Below are 16711 nucleotides of genomic sequence, written 5' to 3'. Positions count from 1 at the left end.
AGGACTTTCACTCCTTGGAGAGAGAGTAGAAAGTATTCTCTGCCTGGGAGAACAGCCCAGGAAAAAAGAGATGGTGTTTGTCTGTCACAGGCACTTAATGCTTCAGTGTCTCAACTTTGAGTGGAGCTGCTTCCCTCTTTCAAGAATGTTAGGAGGGATACATTATTGATATGATTAAAAACCCCTCACATTTTGCTCATAACATCTGGCTGGTGTTATACTCTAACCTCTCAATGTAGGAAGTAATAATTTTTTCTCATATGACAGTTTAACTTCACACTTCCTCCTAGAACTGGACAATTCAGTGAATCTTACATTTTAGGCTATGATTCAAGTTTGCCTTAAAGCATTGTTTTTTCTGTGTGGCGATTTATGGTTTTATAGGATAGGATACATCATAAGTTTACAGAAGTTTGGATGTGAATCCTGATTTGGTAAGTCTAAGTAATCTGTAAATAAACCAGGATTTTCAAAGAGATGACTCAGCCCTATCACTTTACACACTTCCCTCCTTTACCTATTGGTTCTGCCTTGGTCCAGGCAGCCTGAACAGAATCCTTTTCCACTACAGAAGGAATAAGAATGAAGGGACATTTCTGTTGGTTCAAGATGCAAGAATATTAGGACAAGTCTTTATGGGAAGACGATTAGAAGCTAGGAGTTGGTTGTGGGGGTTTTTTTTTGTTGTTTTTGTTCCCCCTTTTTTTCCCTTCCTTCACAAAAAGCAGCATGTCTCCTCTCTTCATTTTGATATTTTGTCTACTGCTTTGCAGACAACCCCCCATGACCTTGATGATGTTTTTCTATACCAAAATCTAGTTTTTGTTAAATAGAAATTTTCATCCCTTTCCTAAATAAGCTTTTCTGGAAGAAATGTGAAGAAACAATGAGAGATTGTAGAACATTAAAGGAAAATGAAATATGCAAAGTTTACACATTAATCTACATAAACTCTTCTTCCAACTTGTGAAGTGATTTAGTTTGACACAGAGAAGGTGGAGTCTATAATGATAATTTCTTTAATGGGATTTGCAGACAGTTGGGGCGGGAGGTGTGTCCTCCTCTATACTACCTTCCCAGAGCACAGTGTCTTTTAGGGCACGTTCCCACATGTTCACTCACCAAAGAGGTGTTTTGCCTGACTTGTTCAGCTATCTATTTCAAAATTGCTTAGATGTTGATTTTCAGAGGAATTCAGAGATATATAAGGAGGATGATTATTCCTAAATTCTGGACTTCAGAAGTAAAATACTAGAAGCCTAGGATATTGATGCTGTATGAATTCTTCAGTGCTGTATAGAGTCTTTGTAAGGGGTAAGGCTGCTGGTGAGCTACTTCTAAATCAGACACACCTTTGGGTTGGGCTATTTTGGAAACTCAGTACTTGATGAGGCTCAAGGTATGGTCTGCTAGAGACAAGTGATTTTATTTTTTGTTTTTACATGTACTTTGATCAGCTGATGCAGCTGACAGACAGTCTCCTCTGTAAGTAACAGACTGGGGGCAGAGGAGTGGTGACCTGTAGTGAGCCTTCCCTGACTCTTTTCAAAGTGAGGCTTGCTGGCTTTCAGGCAGCAAGGCAGGAGAGAAAAAGGCACGTGCTATGGGGGTACCTTTATTTGGGGATAGCAAGCCTTTCTATTTCCGGATCTGGAATGGACTAAGCGAGAAGTTGCAAGGCAAAAAATCCTGGGATAAACATCTGGATGAAATCTACTTACTCCAGCAGAAAAGGTACAGTGCATTTCAGTCTTCTTGTCTTCCCTTTCTTCTGCTGCTCTCTCCCTGCAGCTGATTCTCACTCTTTTCCCTTAGGCTTTTCTGCCAGTAGATAAACTTTAAACAACCCTGGAGCACTTTTCTCTATCAGATTTCTTCTTTCAAAGTGGAATGCTTCTGGAGTTCCAATCTTATCTGCTTTCACAGGTAGGTTTACTAGGTCGCAATTGAATTACCCTGAGTGCAGGACTTCAGTCACAAATTACTAATGAAATACTCTTTTCTGTTTCATTGGTAAAGCTCACAAGAAAATGCATGAGGCATTGTTTGGTTTTTAAAAAATATTATTAAGAGTGTGTGTGATGTATATGCTATAGTCAGCTGAAATTATGGCTTTTTTGCAAGGATTCTGCTTTCTGTCTCTCTAAAGGTTGCCCTTACTGTGGGATTAGAGTGGACTTAATGTTGTTCCACACTCTGGTGGTCAGTCACTTCCTGGGTCGGACTGCTGCTTCTCACTCCCGTGGCCCGGGTGTCAACATGTACAGTGACTCCTCTGAGACCTTACATTATCAAGAAGATTGCCTGTATCTTCACATGTAAATACTGAATCGAGGCTGTTACTGCTGTGCAGCGTTGCTCCTTCTACACACAGGAATGCAGGAGTATTCATGGAAATCCAGCTGAATCTGTTTTTGATTGTTCCTTGTCACTTCTACATGCACAAACACTGCAGTACTCAAATAACAAATTGCTTCCAGTCCCTTGTAAAATTTGCTTTTTCTTTCCTCACAAAACCCTGAACATCTCTGAGGACAAAAAGGTGACTGTGTGGGACAAAGTCTATCTATACGTATGTATATACCCACACATATATGTATAGAAATAAGTAGGATAGTACTTTCAGAGGGACAAATGTACATATCTGTCTTTAGGGAAAGAACTTACATATATCATCATCTAACTTCTGACCAAATAACAAAAGCTGGTTTTATTTTACTTTGGAGTAGTAGGACTTAAATACGCTTAAAATGGGAGGGACAGTGGGAACAATAGTGTCTCCATAGAATGCTGAAGTGTTTACATTTTGGTATGTTTATGACACGCATCACAGGTAACTGAAAATAAGTTCTCAGTGGATTCTGTAATATCTAAATGAATGTGTGCAAAAGAAAAGTATAAATATATTAGTATTTTTAGAATTATGACATTATCTTCACATTTTTAAGTCATAGACATGTGGAAGGGACCTCTGAGAGTCTCTATCTAACCTCTTGCTTGAAGCTGGACTATTGCCAGCAATAGATCACATTTCTTTGGCTTTGTCTAGCTCAGTCTTGAAAGTCTCCCAGGACAGAGATTCCAGTGCATCTTTAGGAACCTGTTACAGTCTTATAGTGACCTCCTAATGAAAAAGATTTTTTTTCCCTAACATTCCAAAATCATAATTTGATGCTGTAGCCCCTTGTTTTACCATCTGCTGTTACCAAGGAGGGTTTGGCCCCTTCCCTTTTGTTGCTCCCTTTCACATAGGCTGCTATTAGATTGCCATTCCACTTTGTCTTTGCTTGACAATCCTCTTTAGTCATGTGCTACAGGCCCATGAACATCTTGTGTTTTGCTGCTGGTAGAGGAAACCAGAAAAACTGTTAGGCGTATAAACCCATCCTCATAAACTTCTCTTTGATCACTATAGTGCAACCCTAGTGATCCCCAAAACTAACATTTCTGTGTTTCTTTATAAAACTCTATGTAACAACACATGTAGTACATACGATATCATTGTCTGTGAAATCGGAGTTGCATGGACCATTTCTTACTCTTAGTATCCTATTTTCCCTCTATTATCCTATTTTCCTTTCTTGTCCCCAGAGATGCTCAGAGTTTGAGGAGAAAGAAAATGAACACTTTGCAGGGGACTGAAATCAGTTTTATTGCTTTCGCATTCCTGATTATGTACAGATAGAAAACACAACAGGAAGACCTTCTGTGGTGACTTGTGTATGGGAACTACTCTTAAAAAAACCTTTGCTTTTGTGGAAAACCTGTTGTAAGCCAAGAGGGCTTTTACTTCATCCTGTCATTTTGTTGTGTGGAATTGCAGTGTTGTGGGTTCAGTTTGAGTTCTTCTTAGTGTAATGGTGCTGGAATACATACAGTAATAAGCAGCAATTAATCTCTACTATTATCTTATTGAAAGGCAGTGGTAAATATATTACTATTCAACTAGTATGCTCTGACTGCACACAGAAAGTCTGCAAGAGAAGAACAATGCTTTTTCCTGTCCTGCAACTGGTGATGATAATACCTGAAAGGTAACTGTTTTGGTAGTTCTCGCCTTCACTGGAATTGCTGTTCATTGTCTTTTTTCATGTGCAATAGTTCTTTCAATCTTATTGACAGTTGATGCCAGGATTATCCTCAGTAAGGGATTTCTTTGGCTTAATCCTGCACTGTATAACATTTCCCAAAGGGACATCCAAGTTCAGGAAATGTGATACAATCTCCTACTATTAAAGAGGACTTTGAATTTATTTTGCTTTACTCTGCTGGTTTCTTCTGTTCAAGACTCTCCTTTTCAAATAGCTTGTAGCTCAGTGTGAAGTCCCAGGCACAGTGGTCACATCTCGTATGTCCTTTCTAGAATTATCTTTGGAAGTAAACTCTGGGAGGAACAGAGAGATAAATACTTATGAAAATTCAGCCCTGATAGAGGTGAAGAGGGATCACGTGCCTGTCACAGTCTAATAGATCTTCCAGAAATTAGGAGAGCCATTACTTGCTTGATTTATTTATTTCTTTTATTTGGGCTTTCAGTATAAAAGGTTCTAAGGAAATGTGAACAAAATCCCCCTAGCATATAATTTTAGAAATGCCACCATTCAAGAATTGCACTGTTCATAAAAAATAACTAATAAATAAATTAGAGTGAGTGACTACATGGATCCAGGACAATTATGTTACATTTTTCTTTCTGCTATTGCCTGTCTCTATAACTTTGATTGATAAATAATCTATCTTCTGTGTGTCTCTCCTCTCTCACAGCTGCTGCTTAGGTATTAGTAATATCACCTGGCCTTTGTGGGATGCTCTGAGGCTTAATTATTCTAATGACAATAAAATGTTTAACTGGTGTGGTACATTTAAGAAAGAAAAAAAAAGTATTTTTACACGTTAATTAACTATAGAAAGCTGTGTTATGAGAAATAATGCCTTAGAGGTGCTTGGGACAATTTGCACAACTTGCAGAGAGCTATGGTCATTCCAAACATGTTGCAATAAAAACTTTACATCCCCTTTAGTTTCCAAATTTTTGATGCCTCTGTAGTCTCACAGACATATTTGTGAAGTCCTTTGCTTACCCTGAAAAGAAACATAGCACAAATAAAAAGTAGCTCAGCATAATGCTCTTAAACTGAGTTTAAACTGCTTAACAGTTGTACAGGGACACAGAGAGCCTTTGGCTTCTAGACAAATCTTTCCCAAGCTGGTAGTGAATGAGAGATGTCACCATAGTTTCGCTGTTCATTTGTCTAAACAACATTACTGAGTTTTCAGTGCACAAATTAACGTAGGACTTGTCCTGTCTTAAAATCCACAATGCCTATCAGTATTAATTGGTTCCTTTGCTCCCAAAGGTGACAGTGAAATAAAGATGCCAGCTCCCAGTTCCGCAACTTCAGTTGTAATATGTTTCAATAACAAGTCAAGATGCAAAGAGCAGCCTGTTGGAAACTCTGCTGCTGCATGTGAAATAAAGTCAAAGGCATCACTGGCAGCATTTCTGGTCTTTTCCTTCATCCTAATGGAAGTTTGGAGACTAATAATGGAAAACAAGCCTCCTTAATTTCACAAGTGTAAAGGTCCTCCAGAACTCATTTCCCCAACAATGCACAGACACACACACATCTGACCTCAGTGCCTAAGATGTAGCTAGGGTCATAGATTTAGGAAGGCTATTTGCCTTCTTAAACTTGGCTATAGGTTTCCTTGTGAAGAAGTAAACATGGAATTTGTGCTCTAAAAAAACCCCACTCTAAATTAAAAAGTTGTTAGAGAAAACTTATTAGACACAGCGTGAGGAACACAACCTAGAGTAAAACTGCAAGAAAATCCCTATTGAAGAGGGTTGGAAGTTTTGATGCAGGATGAGATTATACTTCAGAGAACAAATTTGTTTTATGAATAACTCAGTGATAATAAATAATAGCTCACATCTGTTGAACTGTTTATCCAGTTCTAGCATAAGATTATTCTTAGGATGGTGTCAGATGCGGAATTCAAAAAGGAGATTAATGCAAGGAGATTGCCCGGCTGAAAGTGACTGAGCAAGACTTCTGTGCTTGGTGTGGTAGATAGCTAAATATCTGAAGGGATAAGACTTCCCTATCAATTTCTTGTCTAGTAGCATCAGCAATTAGTAACCTGTTTATTTCCAGAGAAGCTCTGTTTACTGTCAGCTGAAGGGGCTTCAACATACATGCACAAGAGACTCCAGTTAATTTGCTGTCTTTTGCTGTTAGTGCTGAAGAAATTTGCTGACTGTGTCCCTGCATTGATTGTCTCCTTTATTATTATCTGTCTCCTTTCCACTTTGTGCTATTACTTCCTAACTCATTCTTTAGCATCTTGTTAGATGATAGCATTGATCCTCTTTCTGGCTGGTTAGCTTCCACTGAGCACTCCTCTGCTCTTCTGAAGCCTTGCGCATATTTATATAAATATACTAGCAGAATGAAGGAAGAAGATGAATCTCCTTTGGCAGTTTCATGATGAAGTGTTGAGCGTGGATATTCTGCACAGCACAAAAGGGAAAGAAAAGAAGGCTGAAATAATATCCTGATGATGAATTTATAGCTCAGTGTGAAAGAATTGCTTTAGACCCTCAGTTACTGACATAGCTATGGGGATAAAGCATGAAGCTGGCAGATGCCAAACTTAAACTGGAGCAAACAATAGGAAAATTCCATACAGTGAATGACTCAAGTAGTAGAATCTGAGAAGGGAAGGAAAGAGTAGAAAGAGATGCTCCATTGCAGCTCTGGTGAGCTCAGTCTTGAAAAACAAGCTTCAGATTGTTTCTTGTCCATACAGTTCACATATTTAAGATATTTCCTTGTTTTAAAAGGATAAACCTATAAATCCAAGTTCTTTTTATAACAGAGGTAAGACTTATGGTCCTGTCGTTGCATTCTTTATCTCTTCATAAGTGTAATGAGCAGGATGCACTCCAAAAGAAGTACTTAAAAGGCTGTAAATCCAAAAGAGTACATATTACCAGCAGAAAGTGCTTGTGAAATCCTTAATCTTGTTTAAAGCTATTTTACTGACTCCCTCAGTCAGAATCTGACCTACATTCTATCTTCTCTTTGTTTCATAATGGATTTTCGGGTGTTCCTGGTTTTGTCCTCAGCTATACTGGGAAAACAACTCACAGCTTCCTGAGCATATCATTGAATCATCTGTTAAGAAAACTGACCGATAGTAATAGATCATCAAGGCTTACTAAGTGCCTAAACACAGCTGCATTCCTTAGCTCAGTAAGAACAACCCAGGAGCACTTCCAGGTGTATACTGTTGTAGTTTTCATTGTCCATCAGAATTACTGGTTAGCTATGTAGCTGTACTTATCCTAAACTGATCCTACAAGGCAACATCAGTACTGCCTAGTGTTACAGACCTAACTTAGCTGGCTAAATTAGGAGCTTAACATCCCTTGACTCCATAGCTGATGAAAGGAATGATTTACAACAGGAGCTTAACTTTGATGTGCTGAATTATCTTCTCAGAGCGTCTAAAAAGATCTCTGCTGAATCATTCTCTAGAAGCCACCCTCTTCATCTAGTGACATAACGGTACTTTACGGAAACTAAGCATCTACTGTAGGCAGCTCTGTTAGGAGACTAAGTTACAGATTGTACCTGCTGCTGCTTTGACACACAGGAACTAGAGCTGTAAAATGTAAAACTCATGCTGTGTTTGATGAGTCAGGAAGAGAATTGTTTGAATATGCAGACCTTAAAGAAATTAAAATGTTTTGAAGGTTCTAGATTCAGGTGACTTTGTTTTATTTTTTTATATTAGTGATTTGGCTCACCTAGTATTTGACATTTATATTCTCAGCACATTGCTGTAATGTATTAAAAATGAGTTGATAATTATAATGGTATGTTTTAAATGAGAGTAAAATGTTTCTCCAGTTATGGGACAGAAAACTAAATGAGAGTAAAAGCATAAGGTATAAGCATGTAAGTCATGAACCTTTGAGACATCAAAGGCAGTATGCAATGACTTTTATCAACACTTCTGGGTTCTTCAACAGCTTGCTGTTTGGTCTGGGATCTCTCATTCTTTAAGCCCAGTTGGAGGTTCCCACAATAAGTAGAAAGGTTTGACAATTTTGCCCTAAATTTCTGAAAGCTGAGTATAGTAGTTATTAGGTGTCTCCCTCTTAGCAGGCTTGTAATTTAATTAGTTGTTTACAAGGGCTTTGGAGAATTTTGTGAGAAAGGTATTGTGTTTGTGTCCTCCCACGTTGTCTCTTGCCCAATCCTTCCTCCTCTCTGAGGTCATTTGAGGGATAAAGGCCTACCCAGTAAAGTATCAACATATTAATTGTAGCATTGTTTATACTATCGAAACCCCACCTCCTTCCCACTTCCTGCCCCTGAAACTTACATTCTCCAGGAACACAGAGTCTTTCTCAGCCAGAATAATGGCAGAGGTGGCAAGCTTGCTTCACTGATACTGAATCTTAGAACTTTTGCTCAGAGTGCCTTTTTATTTTGTTCCTATTTGTCTGATCCTAGATGCAAAGTTTGCATCATATAATCTTGTAATTAGCAACTAACGCAACTGATGCATGAGTAAGCTAAAGAAAAAATTCTTCTCAAAGCAGCAAGGCTAAGAGTTTGAAGGACACATAAAGATATCACAGAATGGCTCCCTGGTTTGTTCAGGGTGGTTCTTTATATACTGGATGTTTTTATTTCTCCTCTTCAGCATTTTTCTAGTCTAGTTTCTAATAACTTAGATAATGGCATGCTGTTGGTGACAGGAAATGATCCTTTTATGGAATGATAAATATAACGTTCGGTTATGGCTTTTATTACTTGTAGCCCATGCCCATTAATTTGAACTTATTCAAATTATTCCTATTTATCTGTGTAATTCTGATGCTTCTCTTTGTTTTGCTTTATCTCCCAAGTTATCTCACGCATGCCAGTATCTTTCTGCTGTAATGGTGTGCAGAACTCGCACATTTCAAGTGGATTAAATCCAGAGATAATGGCATATCAGGTTTTTTTTTCTTCAAGATTCTATTGTTCATAAAAGAATAATTTAAAGCAAGCAATATGTGTTTCTGTAAGCCACAGAATTCATGTTGCCTGTTTTCCTATGGCTTTATTATTAAATTACCCTGTACAAAATAAGCACAAATTCTGAGAAAACATTTTGTACAGTGGGCCATTTATGTTCTCTCTCTCTCTCTTTCTCTGATGTGGGTTTTCTTGTGGCTTATAATACAGTTATATTCATAGATAATGTATTCTAACATCAGTGTTATCACTTAATACAAAACACCTATTGCTTTATATTGTATTTTCTATATAAACTGTATCCCCAAAATCTTGTAACTAAATAATACTACAATACAAAGAAAAATCTGGAACATCACAAGGAGAAAGCATTGAATATATTTCCAGGTATATGGTTTGACTGAGGTATTTGTCGTGTATGTGTATGTGTGCGTCTGTCTGTCTCAGACTGGGGCTGGTAGGAAAATGAGGGCTGATGTTCTCCTTGTTCGTATCAGCTTGAATTTGTCATTGTTCTACTGTGTTCCTTAGACTTATTCCACATCACGCATTACAGCCTGACCTGAGTCATGCCAGATAATTAAGAACAATTTAAACATCTGTACTATAGGAAAGCAGAGATGAGTTAAAGCACAAAATTTGCATTTGAACAGAGATCTAAAACTCAACTTACCCTATTTGGAGAGAGGAATTTCTTTCTATTTTGTAACGAAAATTCATGAGGCACAGGCTGTTTCTTTGGGTTTGAGGGTCTTTCTTCCCCTTAAATCTTTTGCTCCTGAACTTTAGCTAATTAGAATTCTTTATTTGTATAAAAACAAAAGTAAAAAAACCCCACCCCAAAACACTTCTTATTAATTAAAAGATAAATCTGAAAATATTCAATATAAAAATATTTACCCCAAATTAGTAGATTTTGTTCTATTTTTTGTCATTTCTGGGTGGCCATCTCATTGTTTTGAACATTGGCAAAGCTTATTTAGATGCTGAGTAAGCAGGCATTGCAGGTAACTCTTTGCACCCTTCCTTCAGGTACTTACACACATTGATAAGAACCCCACCCAAGCCTTCTCTTTCCCAGGCTAAACAGTTCCAGCTCTCTCAGCCTTTCCTCATATGAGAGATGTTCCAGTCCCATAAGCATCTTTGTGGCCCTTCGCTGAACTCTCTCCAGTAGCTCCATATGTCTTTTGTACCGAGGATCCTAGAACTGGACACAGGACTCTAGGTATGGCCTTACCAGAGCTGAGTAGAGGGGGAGGATCACCTCCCTTGACTTGCTGTTTGCATCAAAGGACCTTACTGTAGTGAAGTTTTGTGACTGTACTTGTAAATTCTTCATCAGCCCCAAAGGATCTACTGAAATAACACAGAGCCTCATGGAAGACCCAAGGGCATTCTTCAACTATAAGTGAACCATTCAGTTTGGAACTTCTTTGATGGCATGCTCCTTCCCAGGACAGGCATACATATCAGTTCTTAACAATTTCCTCAATTTTCTCAGCATCAAAGAAAAAAATAGTATAGCTAAGCTTTCAAAATTTTCCTCATAACTTTGTATGATGAGGAACTACATTTCAGAGCTCATTCTTTTAATTATACCATAGGAAGTGTTGCTCTGACATGGGGAATTGTTTGTATTTTTTCTTTTCCATCCATTGTGGGAGTAATTCAGATGCTGACCCTTTTTTAATTTATTGTGCTGTGTAAAAAAATACGACCTTTTTCTGGCTCCTGAGATAACTAGTCTACTGATAGAAGGGGTATCAAATGACCAATCGTTCGCTATCTTCTGTGCCTCAAAATGTAGCCTATATAAACCAGAAGCATTTTGGTTATTTGTTTCTCCTGTCTTTCCCTCTGCTGCCACCACATGGTTAAGCGTCAGTAAATCAAGAGATGATGAACTACCTGAGTTTTTAGCGCTGTATTTGTCTGCTTTTGCTGGGTTTTTTTGTTTGTTTGTTTGTTTGTTGTTTTTTTCATTCAAAGAATACCTCAGATGGTAGGTGTGTATTACCGATCTTTCAGTGACAATGTTGAAGATACATACTGTCTCAAGCAGAAGCCATGATAGCTCTGGAGAGAGGTACCATGTGTTTGGCTGTTTCTTTATCAGCCACCTTCTCTTAACTGCAGGATCTGGGAATCCCCACTCCTCCAGGCTGCCAAGGAGAACAACCTCCCAGCCATTACAAAACTTCTCACTGACGGAACATGTGATATCTATCAGAGAGGTAACTTGATTGTTTGCGACAAATGGTTTTCTGCAGAAGGCAAGAGCCTGTTACAATGAGTAGTATGTTTGCTAGTTTACTAAAACATTTGCGTTAGCAGACTCAAGCTACTTAACTGTATGTCAGCAGCTTTGCAACAAAGTGAGTTTTCTAACTTGGAAAGCTTATCAAACCCTAAAGGAAATGGGAAAGATCAGAGGTTTACAGCTTGAACAGGCCTTTTTCTAGAGGGACTGAGGGAAGTGGTTTACTGTGGGAGGTGGTCAGTGGAAGGGCTGTGTACTCATTCACTTCATGCCTAAGTCTGCTGTCACTTACAAACACCTGAAGTCTCTATTCAGCTTTCAGATTTTAATGGGGTGAAGGACAGAGACTATGCAGTTATGTGGCTGTTACTGTGTCCTATGATGAGGCGGCACTTGGCAGTATTCAAGGGAGGACCTAGCACTCCCAATTCTCCACCTCAATAAATCCATTTCTGCTTTTGTCCCATGTAGTTGAATGTCTAGATGACTCACATGCTTCTCCTACTGTTTTTAGGTGCAGTGGGGGAGACCGCTCTTCATGTAGCTGCCTTGTATGATAATGTGGAGGCTGCAGTGACTCTGATGGAAGCAGCTCCTGAGCTTGTCAATGAGAGGATGACATCAGAGCTCTATGAAGGTAACATCCCAGGGTATGAGGATGGGCAGGATTCTCTGCAGGGGGAGGGAGGAAGTACTACGTGTGCATTTAGGAAAGTGGCTTTTACTGTTCCTGGTTCAATATATTGCTAAACTGTTACATAGCAAAACCAATATATAAATGGCTCCTGACCATTTGTGGAATTATACTAAACCCAAGTACATATACGTGCAAACATACAAATGCATAACTGACAAACCCTTAACCACGGGTGGGCCTGTTGGCTACAGTGGGATTGTAAGGATATGTACAGTTTGCTTTCTGCCGTAGTCATGTGTAACAAAGGGGACACCTACCTGATCTACTCTGAAAGGAGAAAAAATGGTTCTTTGGTTGACAAAGAATAGGGATTGAAAGCAAATGTGGCTGCTGCTTTTGAGTCTAGACTCTGAGCCAGGTTTTTCAAGAATGATTCTGATTGACTACACAGAAATGCAAGACAGAATCCTGAAATCACTAAAATAATAATGATGGGGTTTTAAAAATTCTAATACCTAGTTTAATGGATTAGACCAAGTCTTCTTTGGGAGATTTGTCTTGACCTTCATGTCCCACGAAGGAAAGCATAGTCCTTTCTGAGAGACATGAGCTTTCAGTGTGCTTCCTGGAAGAGTGTGGCATGTCTTGTTTTCCATCAGAAAAACAATCTAGAAGGTGCATCCTGTTGGGTTTTTGTCAAGTTGTAAAGTCAGTTTTCATGAATTCATAGAAGGTTTAAATTGAATGGGACCTCCGGAAAAATCTGTAGTCCAGCCTTCTGCACACAACAGGGATAACTTCAAAGCTAAATCATATAGCCATTATGGATGCAGTTCCAAAAAACTTAGATTTACCATGAATGAAATGTGAACTGCAGGCTGCTGATCAGCCTCAAGTTGCTTTCTTGGAAGGCAAGGTTTTATTTCTGTGTCTTACAGGGCAGACAGCTCTCCACATTGCAGCAGTGAACCAGAACATCGCTTTGGTGAAGGCTTTACTCAAGAAAGGGGCCAATGCCTCCACAGCACAGGCCACTGGGCACTTCTTCAGGCGCAGCTCCCAGAATCTTCTCTATTTTGGTACAACCTTATCTTCTCCCCTTGCTGCTGTGGGAGGGAACTAGCAGAGTGCTGAGGGAATATAAGGGAGGCTTGGTTTAGTCCCCATCTAAACCGGATAAGCAGAGACTCCTGTCTCCAAGTGTCATCAGTCATACACTTTTTAGCAGACAGTATGACTCCATCTGAGTATGTAAATACTACATAAATATAAACATAAATATATAAATCATACACATTTTATATATTTGCATGTATACAAAACTATATATTTCATAAGAATTCTAATTTAATTTCTTGCTAGCAGCATATACTGCAACTTACTTGTCAACCTTCTTATAAAGATAATCTTAAAAGAATACGCCTTTCTTTTAGTGTTGTGTGGGGCAGGTTGTCTTTTCCCTTCTGAGTAGGATGAGGAGTGGGGCAGGAAGTTTACAGGTTACCTGAAGTAACTCTTCCTTTCATAACCTCTGGCTTCATAGCATGGATAGCTTTCCTTCAGTGTGCTTGAACCTCTCCTGCCTCCTGGAGTCTTAATGTTGTTTCTCCCCATTCCTTTCTTTGCAGGAGAGCATGTTTTATCATTTGCTGCCTGTGTGGGAAATGAGGAAATCGTGCAGTTACTCATTGAAAATGGAGCTGACATTAGAGCTCAAGATTATCTGGGTATATGCTGTGAGGTCTCGTGAATTGCATACAGTGCATCTGGACACTTTAAATCAGACTCTGTCATCTGTGCACGCACATATTTTTCTCTCATTACAAATAGCTGTGGGATGAGGGATGCGATGAAAATGAAAGCCACTGTTAATGGCATCAGTCAATTGTCTTTGCACAGGGCTGGGCTATTCTATATAGTTTATGTGGTCTGCTTCTTTCATAGGTAACACTGTTCTTCACATCCTGGTTCTCCAACCTAATAAGACATTTGCCTGCCACATGTACAGCCTGATACTTTCCTATGACAGGAACAAAGAGGGACCAGGATCACTTGAATTGATTCCTAACAATGAGGGGCTTACTCCATTCAAACTGGCTGGAGTTGAGGGCAACACTGTGGTGAGTTTAAGTGACACAGTTGCCTCCATAGAAAAGAGGTTATTCAGATATGGAGAACTTTAAATAACATCATCCAGACCAAGAAAGTTTGTGCATGTTCTTAGAAGCTAGAAGATACATAACAAGTCCTTTTTTTTTTTGGCCAGAAGTCTCATGTAGGGCCAGAAAACCTGTATAAGAAATTTCTTTATCCTAATGAAATAAATGAGTGCTTAAAGAATAGATCTTTTTACCCAATTTTTGAAGCATTTCAGTTAAACAAGTATTAAGAGAAAGATCCACTCCAATTAATCTTTTAAAAGAAAGTCTGACTAAAATTATTGTCTTTGTTGTCTAGATTTCACTACCCTAAATTTGACACATAGGAAACTTCCTCAGGTATCCACAGACATTTATTCACAGTCAAGAACTCAATATTTAATATAAACTCTCATCTTTTCCCTTAACAAAAAGACAAAGATGGTTAATGTTTCTTCTGTTGATCCACAAATGACAGGATCATTTCCCTTGTCACACCTCTTTCCTGATAACTTGTAGAAGGGTATAAAATAATTTTTTTTTCTAGGCAGCATATAATTCCATATGAAGTCTATTGTCAAGGTGCATAACTTTGCCAAATAACTTTAGCAGTTTGATTAGAATTTAGAATAAAAAATCACTCATCATTTACCTCAAGCATGAGCTCATAATCAAATGGCAGTCAGAAAAAGTTCTTCCAATTCTTAACCTGCTATAATTGTTACTGAGAGATATGAGAACCACAAAATCTACCAAGTTAAAGGAAAATACACTATAGCTAAGGGCTTTAACAACTTTGTTTTCATTGCAAATACACTATACACTGGAAAGCTTCTGATATCCTCCACCCCTTCTTTTCTCCTCAGATGTTTCAATACCTTATGCAGAAGCGGAAGCACAATCTCTGGTCCTTTGGCCCCTTGACCACTGTGCTCTATGATCTCACAGAGATTGACTCCTGGGCTGAAGATCAGTCCTTCCTTGAGCTCATTGTCTCAACCAAGAAGAGAGAGGTACTGTGGGCACCACATGCTTTCTATGATGTGCAGACCATTGTGATTATAACAGGAGAACAATGATGAGTTTGAAGGTTCAAGCTCTTCTATATTATCCATAGAGCAAGGACTTTGTACCATGTGCTACAGAGAATACATGAAATCGAGCAGCTTTTTAATGATCTGGCTCCATCTGATGTTTTACACACAGTTTCTTCTGAGGTGTGAAACTTGCGGATGATTGAAAGAACTTAGTATGAGCAAGCTACAGGAAATTCCATTGTGTGACTCAGTAAAGGGTTCTCTCTCTTTCACCAGGCTCAAAGATATCAGTAACAAATAGCTCTAGAATGGCTCTAGCAAATAGCTTTATATAACTGTGATACTGATTAACTCTCACAATGTTCCTGTAAGACATGACTATGTTCAGAAATCCTAAACTGGAATGCATTTAAAAACCACTCATTGTAATTCTTCCCTTCATTTAAGGACATTGCTAGTCCAGATTATGACTCAAAACAAAGTAGGTGAATTATCTCTGCTGTACGCTCAAAAAATTGTAAAGGGATCACTAAGATAAAAATAGCAGAGTGTAATGGCAAGCTTAGACGGATCTGCTTAAGACTTTCAAGGTACACTACCCTATCAGTTGTAATCAACTTAAATAATCCTAATAGGACAGGAAATGAATCAGAAGACACTTTAATAAGCACAATTCTACCCATCCTGTATTATTTCTATCTATCAAAATTTTAGTTAAATGTCTCTAGCAAAAGTTTCAGCTACTGGAGAGCTTTGCACAATGTGGAGAAAGTCTATGAAACTCTCATTTGCTTTTATTTAAAATCCTCTAAATTTTTATGTGTGATGATACACACAGAAGTTCAGGGAGGAGAAGTCTATGTCAGAAAAATAGAACAAGCTTAGCAGTTGTCCAGAAGACTAAACCATAATCCTAAAAGAAGGAAAAAAATTGTGCTTCTGTCTTCTCCCGAAACATATAGTACATGCAGATCCAAGATTCCTATTTCAGGTAAGATATCCCCAAATACCATGAGATATTATGATTTCTTTATTTTCCAGAATGCTCTTAAATATGAGTAATTGAAATTTTTGTATGCATAAATAGTAATTATTTTTTGTATTTGATATATGTTTGGTCCAAAATGTTTGCTGTCTCCTCTAGAAGAATGCAATATCTCACCCCATCCTATCATACCCTCCCAGTCCAGTATTGGACTAGAGTAAGCCCCAGACAGAAGCAGGTTCCTCTTGTATTAAGGGGGATTCACAAGTAAGTACTAAGATATATTTTCTGACCCTTAAGTGGATGAAAAGTGGCAAAAAAGAAAGGGAACTGAGCTACAGGAAGATTATAGTAAGCTTCTAAACTTGTATCATCCTTTTGAAAATGAAATTTTATCTCCTATGCATATTCTAGAATACTGCTTTCTACACAAAACAGAACACTGAAGGCTATCTAGCTCGGTTCATTATCTCTGATTTCCTTTTGATCCTTCAGGATATTTCTTAGGCTATTCAAGAGTCATGTCCATTTAGTGAAACATACATATTCCTTGCAGTTTGCTCAATCTGTCTTTGGCTGAGTTAGAGGAAACAGGGCAATGTAGCAAAAGAAG

General features: G+C 38.4%; 1 protein-coding gene across 4 annotated transcripts in view; it reads left to right on the top strand.

Moving 5' to 3' along the window:
* Positions 1–1095: 1095 nt before the first annotated feature.
* Positions 1096–16711, top strand: part of TRPV5 (transient receptor potential cation channel subfamily V member 5) — a 29016-nt gene continuing 13400 nt past the window's right edge. Inside the window, exons 1-8 of one of the 4 annotated variants that reach the window (XM_054806430.1) lie at positions 1604–1734; positions 1816–1926; positions 11178–11275; positions 11816–11938; positions 12877–13017; positions 13567–13665; positions 13883–14058; positions 14943–15089. In XM_054806430.1, coding sequence (XP_054662405.1) covers positions 11884–11938; positions 12877–13017; positions 13567–13665; positions 13883–14058; positions 14943–15089 — 618 coding nt within the window. In that variant the 5' untranslated portion in view covers positions 1604–1734; positions 1816–1926; positions 11178–11275; positions 11816–11883. Of the gene's footprint in view, positions 1735–1815; positions 1927–11177; positions 11276–11815; positions 11939–12876; positions 13018–13566; positions 13666–13882; positions 14059–14942; positions 15090–16711 lie in introns of all 4 variants that reach the window. The other 3 variants (XM_054806422.1, XM_054806407.1, XM_054806414.1) reach the window with 3 other exon arrangements.

The sequence above is a fragment of the Grus americana genome, chromosome 1 (genome assembly GCF_028858705.1).
Source record: "Grus americana isolate bGruAme1 chromosome 1, bGruAme1.mat, whole genome shotgun sequence".
Classification (NCBI taxonomy): Eukaryota; Metazoa; Chordata; class Aves; order Gruiformes; family Gruidae; genus Grus; species Grus americana.
The sequence above is the reverse complement of the archived record's forward strand: the minus strand, read 5'-3'. Positions and strand labels throughout refer to the sequence as shown.